At 44.0% G+C, this 9691-nt stretch overlaps 1 protein-coding gene across 1 annotated transcript; it reads right to left on the bottom strand.

Moving 5' to 3' along the window:
* Positions 1-622: 622 nt before the first annotated feature.
* map1lc3b (microtubule-associated protein 1 light chain 3 beta) lies at positions 623-8957 on the bottom strand. The gene is made up of 4 exons (XM_048973024.1): positions 8668-8957; positions 5256-5311; positions 2945-3051; positions 623-2118 (listed from the first exon to the last, which is right to left on the bottom strand). The coding sequence occupies exons 1-4, from the start codon at positions 8705-8707 to the stop codon at positions 1944-1946; spliced, it is 378 nt and encodes a 125-aa protein (XP_048828981.1). The 5' UTR covers positions 8708-8957; the 3' UTR covers positions 623-1943.
* Positions 8958-9691: the final 734 nt, after the last annotated feature.

Below are 9691 nucleotides of genomic sequence, written 5' to 3'. Positions count from 1 at the left end.
ATAACTGACAGACAGAATCCAGTAGGGGCTATATAACCCCCCCCCCCCCCCCCCCCACACACACACACACACAATTCTCCTCCATCCAACTAGGTAGTATTCATGGAACTGCTAGCATAGCCTTGGAGGCAATAGCTTGTTCGGTGGAGTACACCTTGGATATCGGGCCCATAAGGGACACTCATATGGGGCGACTGAGACAAAAGAATCACTTTAAGTTACAAATAAGCACCCGGTGTGGAGCGAGGGGATGGCCCAGATTCCGGCACACAGGCCCATGGGCTCGAATCTGGCTCAGCTGTGATGTCTGACCCTCACTGAGCCCCGTTCTTCTCCATCTCAGCCGCCTACTAGATGCTGCAGTGAGCGTTCATGCCTGAGGACACAACAGCACCTTGGGATCTGCTTGTTTCTGCTGCATTCCAGCAGAATCACACATCACCCCTCACGCTTAGTGGAACAGGTCTGTTTCAAACGTGTGTGTGTGTGTGGATACCTCTTCACATTCCGCCCCCACACTCACAGTGCAGTGAAGCAGGCTGATCATTCTGCAAGCCAAACCCGAAGAAAACAGGGCCACCGCACCAAGGAAACCGGCAGAACAGAAACACTCACCCACACATATATTGTTCTCTTTTATTTCTTAAAATACCAGCATAAATACAAGAGAAAGGACGTAGTATTGCTGTGAATATGAACATTTAGCAGTAAATAGGGGGGGGGCATAGAGAGACAGACCATTAGGGATGAAACAGTTCCTGTGTTAGGGCAGTCGCACATTCATGTCTTCCATGATGAACTACACCACTATTAAACCTTATTTTACACAGAGAAAATATCACAGAATAAAAACAAATAAAAAAAAAAGATTAACTTGCAAGAGAGCTTAAGATAAAAGGCATCTTGCCTGCAAAGAAAAGGGTGTCCAAAACAAAATGAAAGGTACAGCACACATTTAAAAGGGGTAAAAATGGCAGACGTGACAAAATTAAATACCATAAAAGCACACTAGGGGGCAGCTCTATCTTAGCCAGGGGGTCATGCACTCCGGCTGCCATGAGCAGATGCCCAGACCTGCTCCACAGCCTCCTGAACCCTCTTAGGTATGTTGCATTCCATTCATGCTGATTACTTTATATACCATTTACTATTTTACATTTCCACTTCTTACCGACACATTATCATCCTACTCCGCTACTCTACAGTCTAAGAAGTGTTCGGCAGCACAGTGAATATTACCCAGAGTTCCACATTTTTGCTGAGAAGTTGGGAGACATTTTGCTTTCTTTTTTTTTCCCTAAAATGAAGACCCCAGAGACCTAATAAAGAAATTTAGAAGCGGGAAGGTGAATGGTCACCATCACCCCCTTCAGCACTACATGAAGGTTCTTAGGGGGCGGAGATCTGTAGGCTAGTGCCACCAGCAGTCAAAGAGAGAAATGCTGCAACGTAGCTCAGCGGGCCAGCGTGGACCTCCGGCCTCGCTACAGCTTCTCACAAAACATGCCTACAACAATATTATTTACTTGGTGTAAACATGCTTGGTGACTCAGCTCTCTAAGTGGGGGGGGGGGGGTGGGCAGGGGAGGGGGAGAGTCTGTTTCCATGAGATGGTTGTTTTTTTCCAGCTACACAGTGGCTGAAGAGCACTGAAGAAGCCTCACTAAACCTCCCACTGGTGTGATCGATCTACCGGTGCTTTCGTGTCTCTGATGCCCAAACAATACACAGGGTGCTGCTTTGCCCAGCATCCTGGCCAGGGACAGGACTTCGGGGCTCCATCAGTGGGGTCTCTTTGGCAGGAAGGAGGGCTCTCTCTGACGTTTATAATAAGAAGGAAGAAGGGGTTTAGGTAAGGACAGAAATTTAGGGATGGGACTTGGGGTTGGCTAACTGTTGTCAGTTTCAGGGCGTGATCACCGAAGAGGGGGTAGTGGGGGCAGTTACAGGAGGGGGTCCTGCCCAAAGGTCTCCTGTGAGGCATAGACCATGTAGAGGAAGCCATCCTCATCCTTCTCGCGCTCATACACCTCGGAGATGGCTGTGGACACAGACACCATGCTGTGGCCATTCACCAGCAGGAAGAAGGCCTGGTTGGAGTTCAGCTGTAGGCGCCGCCTAGTGGCCAAACACAGAACCACAAACAAATTTATCACTGATGAAGTGGAAGAGACCAGGATTATCTACACTCTTTGCAAACACTAATCAAAATAAAAACATATACATGGACTGCAAAATGCACTGAAATATTATTAGTGACCATAACTCATATTTACGGACATAACAATAAAATATAATACAGTCAACTGTGATTTGCTTTATCATTTAATATTTAATATTTATTTAATGTTCAGTGAAGGGCCAGATCTGAACAGCGGACATTCTGCTTGGCTAAAGAAATAAGTTTACAATTCAACCCACCCAATCAATAGTAACAAGGCACAAACATACTATACATAGACAACAGAAGGGACACCTAAATGGAAATTGAGCGGAAATACATACCAAAATTGTACAGAATTCATTGTATTCATCACTAGGCATCAGCTTTGAAATTATGTAGCCCACAAATGCGTGGAAATGATATGATATGCACGACAGACACAGCGGACCTCTTTGAATTTGACAAAAATGTCATCCTGATTTCACAGAAAGGTATTTCCATTACTCCACATAGGCTGCATTATATGCATCTTATGGAGAGGAAACCTCACTAACACCCAATTCAAATCTAAAGAACAGCAGCCACAGTAATTCCGGGCCATGTTCTATCACATCTTTTAAAAACAACGGTGACATATTCGCACAAGAGGATCCCTTCCTGTTGGCCAGTTTCCCATGATTCCCTGGTACTAAAATAGCACTCGGTGACCAGGAAGCGGTGAAACCCCGCAGGGCATGCAGCGATCCGCCTAGGCGACAGGGAACTTCAGACTGCTGGTACCTGATGATCTTGATCAGCTCGCTCATGTTGACATGGTCAGGAACCAGGAACTTGGTTTTATCCAGAACAGGTAGCTGCTTCTCCCCCTTATACCGTTCGATGATGACCTGTAAGGGACAGACATGTGTGACCTCAGCATGGCATCATAGCCTGCAGGCATTACAACCAGGTATACTGTCTTTTGGTGGTATTTTCAAAGGCAACATTGTTCTAGGCGAGGGGTTTGCTGAGAAGAAAAATTAATTGCCTGAAGTGCTATTTTTAATCAATCAGTCTTATTTAAAGTCATATAGTACTAAATTTTATTACAAGAGTTTGTGTACAAACAAATTAACAAAAGGATTTAATTGAATTTAAACAGAATGCAAATGACCAAAGTGTATTACAATTAATTGTAATATATTTAAAATTTTTATTATATAAAGCGGGGGCTTTATATAATAAATGTAAATTTCCCACATGTAAATATCAGACACTATAAACATCTGTGTTTTGATCCAGTTTTATTTTTCATTTACTTGATTTGTCTTATCACGCATTGGCTCCTTTAAGGGGCGGCATGGTAGTGCAGTGGTTAGCCTCACACCTCTGGGACCCAGGTTCGAGTCTCCGCCTGGGTCACATGTGTGCAGAGTTTACATGTTCTCCCCATGTCGTCGTGGGGTTTTCTCCGGGTACTCCGGTTTCCCCCCCACAGTCCAAAAACATGCTGAGGCTAATTGGACTTGCTAAATTGCCTGTAGGTGTGCATGTGTGAGTGAATGGTGTGTGAATGTGCCCTGCGATGGGCTGGCCCCCCATCCTGAGCTGTTCCCTGCCTCGTGCTCATTGCTTCTGGAATAGGCTCCGGACCCCCCCACGACCGAAGTAGGAAAATGGATGGATGGATTATATAGAGCTAAAAATAACAAAATAACGAATGAATTTAAACAAAAATTAAATGAGTGGCTTCTACAATCACAATGAACATTTAACAAACAAAACCCATGATCAATCTGAACAGAAAGACTACAACACCCATGTGACACGTCTTTTGGTTCAGCCCATTGACTGGCATGTCAATCTAATATAGATTTTTTTGCTAGAAATCAAGCATGTGGTTTCAGCTGCGAGTGCTGTGTGGGGACGGCGCTCCCCGTTGTGCTGAATATTCACTTGGATGCTGTATTTGGTGCACAGATACACAAGTATTTGTGGGCTGCACTTGACCATGATTGGGTTTTGTTGGATTTCCACCAGAGGAAAGGCTGAGCAGATGCGCCTTTCATCTTCACCAATTCGCTCACCCGTGTGAAGAGCCCAACACACTGATCACTGTGACTCTGTTCCATCCCGCCCCTAGTGGCCAGAGATGTGAACTATAATATGTCAACTCAAACGGCTGCATTAGCTCACCGTTACATAGTGAATGAGGCTGCTACTTAGTATGGTACGGAAAGCCACAGATTTCAGAATACCCTGGTATACCTTATTAACTACCATACTGCGAGTATTAGCGAGAGCAATGTGAGCCACACCAGGCCAGGAGGGAGGGTCAGTCAGCGGTGCGTGACACGCAGCCACCCTCACCCTCTGATACCACATCCAGAGACACTCTATCCCACTTTACAGAGGCTTCCCAGGATTGGGGTCCTGTACTGGCCAGGGCTCTGTCTCCCACCGATGCCTCCCCTCAATTCCTTTTGTTTAGCTCGGCAGAAGGGTTCCTCATCTGAACATGCTGAAGCAGGGCTCAGGTTACACAGCATGTCAGCTTTTCTCGCGAGGCACGAGCACCACGGCCCAGTGGTGGGAGCCGTCAGCACTGATCTTAAAGAGAGATATTCTGGTCTGCACTGGCTAAACATTTCCCATCACGAGAGAGTGCGGAGAAGCTGATCACCTGACAGAGGGGGGGGGAGAAGCTGATCGCTTGACGGGTGGGGGGGGGGGGGGGGCGCAAAAACACCTGGTTGCTTATCTTGCTTGTACAAACAAAGCCTCAGCGAATATACATCAAGCGATCAGAGCATACTCACCTGCGGTAAATTGGTACGATTTTTTTTTTAAGCAGATTTTTACCTAAACAATAAATGCTTTCCACTATGGCTTTGACAGCACCAGAACCACAGCCAGTCAGATTAAATTTTTCTGACATTTTCACTGTCTGCTGTGTGTTTAACAAAAGCAGGAAATGTTGCCGACGCGATATTATTTTGCGAGTTAAAACTGTGCTGTCTGTCCTGACAGCACAGTGATCCTCAGAGACTTCCGAGTCAGTATCACACCCTCCACACTACAAATATCATAAGGTCCAAAAGGTTGTACTCACTGGAATTTTGTTGGGGTGCTGCTCTCGGATCAGTCTGACATCTTCCACTCTTTGTTCTGCAGAAAAATAACCATGAACATCAGCTTTGGTTTTCACGCTTTCTCGAGCAAACATGTTTCACTCCTGACAACACAAACCTTCTCCAAGCTGTTACTGTACTACAAGGAAACTAAGGAAGTAATTAGAAGAGCTGGTTCCTAAGGGATTTGTTTTTTAAAGCAAGCCCATCCTTGACAACACCAATGATATGCTGTGTAACTGACAGCAACCGAGCTTGCTAGGAAAAGCTTTTAAAAATGCTGACAATGAATCACAATCCCAGAAGCTCCTCTGGGGCTGAACATTCCCCAACACAGCCAGCGAGGCCTAAAAGGCAAGCGAAAATCCTGGAGGAAATATCAGCGTTGGAATTGTCAGCGCTGATCATACCACTATGGACCTCTGCCTGAATAATAACACCAAGGATTGCTAAGGGACAACAGCTGTTGCCATGACGCCCAAAGCCCACCATCCAATTGTGCACACAAAACTTTAAACAACTCAACAGCAGAACAGTGATACCAAAGTCCCCACAAATATATCCCACATGTAAATATCAGACACTATAAAAATCTGTGTTTTGATCCAGTTTTATTTTTCATTTACTTGATTTGTCTTTTCACGCATTGGCTCCTTTAAGGGGCGGCATGGTGGTGCAGTGGTTAGCACTGTAAGGGGCGGCAGGTTGGTGCAGTGGTTAGCACTGTAAGGGGCGGCATGGTGGTGCAGTGGTTAGCACTGTTGCCTCACACCTCTGGGACCCGGGTTCAAGTCTCCGCCTGGGTCACATGGGTGTGGAGTTTGCATGTTCTCCCCATGTCGTTGTGGGGTTTCCTCCGGGTACTCCGGTTAGGTACTCCAGTAGGATAAGCGGTTTGGAAAATGGATGGATGGATGTATACACCAAGTGTTCTCAAAGAACAGGTGGACTTAGGATAAGGCTAGGCAGCTGCCTGATGCCCCACAAATTAGAGGCCCCAGAAGATTGAATTTCCAGAAGTTACATTTTAAATGATGATATTATATCGCAAAATTATAACATGCATTTTTAGCGACAGATTTTAGGACAGACAAAGCTGCCCCTATCCCAGCTGTAATGGACTATTCTATTTTGATACTTCGCGTGACCCGCTGCCCAAGCGCACAGGCACGATGTAGCGCAACAGAATAGTGATGTGGTTATCCGTTACTTTTGAGTGATCGTTACTACCATGTACTCTGCAGTCCAGTATTCCTTACTTAATACTCGTTACCCAGTACTCGTTACTACTTGGGTTGGCTATGCATACAATAATGAATGGTGCTATCTATACCGTACCATGGTCCGTAAGCCTACAGCGATTAGCAGCATCGCGTTAGTGTGCGTAATTTGAGGCATGATGCTATTGCTGGTTGTAAAAACTGCAATCACGATTGCTTTCTCAAAATTGAGAGCCTATATAAAAAATATGGCCTACTGAATAAAGATTATAAAAAAAGAAAAATCTGAATATTGTAATTTGTATTATGAATATTAATTTTATGCAATTGATCTATTCTAACGCTTATATAACTAAATAGGCTTATCATGCAGTCAGTTAACTCAAAAGTCAATGTGCTGTCAAGCTGTAATTAGCTATTTTTCATACAGTTTTGAACGAAGATCGTGGTTCATAAGGAACATGAGCATTTGCACTTTTTCAGCTGACAGCCGGCTACGTCTCTCGTTAATTAGCTGGTCACTTAGAAAATATCAATTCACTTGGCACAGACGTCGCATTGGGCGGTTTGATCAGTCATTTCGTTACTGGCAGCAACGAATACTTGAACGGCTGAATACTCGTGTCGATTCGTTATAGCCTGGTATTCGTTACTTACTTACTCGTTACTACTCAAATCTACACCACAACAGAATAAGAAAACAGCGCAAAGATACAAGACTAACAATGCACCTCCCGTGTTTTTGATACTATACCGGGAGACTGGTGGAGATAGATATTGCGAACAGATGTAAAGAAAATACAACTAAACAAACGCGTGCAAAAATGCAAGAATAACCCTAGCAAAAGATTTTATGATTAAACTTCTTAAAATCTGGCCGATCGACCCGCGGGCGCGATACCCCCAACCCCCGATTGGGCAAAATATACCGACAGCACTCCAACCCCCACCCTAATCGGCAGTTTTACCACTGGCACATTATTGGTGTTCCATTGTAACCCTAACCCTGTTTGTTCTTCGTCTCCAAAAATGAGCTAATCCGCCCCTGTGCATAGGGCGCCTGCTTAAGGTTTTGATATTTAATTAAGTAATGGGTAAGGCAGAAACCTGAACAGGGAGCTGTTCACCTGAGAATTTACCGACACTGAAAAAGAAACTTGGCTAAAGAGTTTATGTACAGGGTACGTTTATCACACATGTTAAAAACGTTTACCATCAAACAATTATCACTGTAGTCATATACGATTCTTCAAAATAATACGTCAGGTTTCACAAGTAATCATAATGCATCTATTAATGAACATTACAATCAGTGTTCACGCAAGCTTGACTGGTGGTTACACCATGCATGTGAAGTTTAATATTGTGCAATGCTAGTATGCTTTTCCAGGAGGAAATACATAACATGGAGATTAAACAAGAAATCTCTAAACATTAAGCCAACCTGTGTTCCACGAAAAAGATCTAAAAAGTACTTTACAGAACGGTCAGCACGTCACATTATTTTAATAAGACATATTTAGACATATTTTGAAGTACGTCATGTGAGTGTGAACGTAACTGTTTTGTCGGGCTATAAAAGTACGAAGTCCGACATCAAACGATCTCTTTGTGCTTTCGTTTTTATTCTGATATTTGGAGCTGGAGTGGGGGTCAGTTGTTATTTACACAGCCAAATTTATTTCAAATACACGCTCGCAAAACGAGTATAAACACAGTGGCAGGTCACAGTTGGGAAATGGCGATGCACGGCGGGCTGCATCCTTTCGATTTTACTTAAGAGAAACCAAAAACAAGGCCGAGGTGTCAGTCTGCGTCACTCTAATCTTACTTTCTTTTCTGTGGGCCTCGTTCTTTTCCCCACCCTCCAAGGACCGGGGACCGGAGAGGGGCCGCGATCACGGTGCCACCGTCCGCCCCTCAGCCTTCCTCTAATCCTCGCCCTATCGTCCATGACCCTGTCCGGGAGGGTGACAGGCGGACTCCGCTCCCTCTCCTCGGGGGTACGGATTAGCATTTTCAACTACCTGGTTAGGCTGTGACAGCGGTGTATATATAACTAAGGGGTAGACGCATACAAAGAATCGGATCTGAAATACATTTAATAACACATCTACGCGCGATCCCGTTACACACCCTACATCATTACAGCCATAAATACATCGTTACCCACCGAATGTCCTCCTTTGTTTGAACGTCTTTTCGGAAGGCATGTTTTTCGGGGGTCACACCGCTTCCCTTTTTAGGCCAAGACGCCTGTTTCGCGACGCCGATTAAGATTACTTATTGTATAGCTTATTGGCGATGATATAAAATTAAATAAAAACAGGAGATTTCAAGAGAACAAGTTATCAGGAATGGTGCCTTGCGTCGCACCTTCGCCCAGCTAAACTCGTACGGTGAGTCCACCTTAAGGAACAAAACAAACCCGTCAGCTGATGACTAACGTTATGTCCACAGAGAGAAACGTAGTGGGCGGGGACTTGGCAGAGGGGCCTGATGGGACATGAAGTCGTGTGAAAAAGAAGCACATTACGTTAAAGTCAACGCAATGCTGCTCTTTCTGAAATTGTGAAATACAATCCACTTCCAGTGTATTATATATTTGTTAATATAAATAGATATTCTATAACACCAAATTCTGAAGAATAATAATAATTATTAATATAATAATACGGTATTGCTTAACAGGGATCTATAAGCTAACTCATAATTCACATGAAATACCTACATATTACATACACAGGTAAAGTGTTTTTATATATATTGCGGTAAAACAAAACATTTGCTACTGTAAAATAATAACGTATTTTGATTTTGACATATGATGATATAATATTACCAGCTCAAGGAGAAGCTGTTATAATGGAAGCGAACCTCGGCCACGGACGCACGTAGTCGAAATGCAGAAAGTAATTCTGGCAATCGAGTTGTGTATGTGTGTCTTTGTTTGAGCACGGAGAACCAAAATATTTTTGCAAAAAGGGTGATGCTGGTAATGAGTTATTGTACTATTACTGCTGCTGACATTGAGATGGTGTTACCTACAAACTACCAGCAGATGGAAACCATGCATCTATATGTTGAAGAGGTACTGGACTGGATGTTACCAAAGGCTGGACTGGCGTTTGGTGTAACTAGCTTCTGTAGGCATTTTCCATTCCCACAATTGTTTTCCAGAAGAAGAAAGAAAGCGA

The sequence above is a fragment of the Brienomyrus brachyistius genome, chromosome 13 (assembly GCF_023856365.1).
Source record: "Brienomyrus brachyistius isolate T26 chromosome 13, BBRACH_0.4, whole genome shotgun sequence".
NCBI classification, from domain to species: Eukaryota; Metazoa; Chordata; class Actinopteri; order Osteoglossiformes; family Mormyridae; genus Brienomyrus; species Brienomyrus brachyistius.
The sequence above is the reverse complement of the archived record's forward strand: the minus strand, read 5'-3'. Positions and strand labels throughout refer to the sequence as shown.

Excerpts from the sequence above, each read along its gene's own strand:
- map1lc3b (XM_048973024.1), bottom strand. The coding sequence starts at position 8,707 with ATGCCTTCCGAAAAGACGTTCAAACAAAGGAGGACATTCG. Across the intron at positions 5,312-8,667 it reads CAAACAAAGGAGGACATTCG|AACAAAGAGTGGAAGATGTC; the intron begins GTGGGTAACGAT and ends ATTTTTCTGCAG. Across the intron at positions 3,052-5,255 it reads AGCACCCCAACAAAATTCCA|GTCATCATCGAACGGTATAA; the intron begins GTGAGTACAACC and ends TGTCCCTTACAG.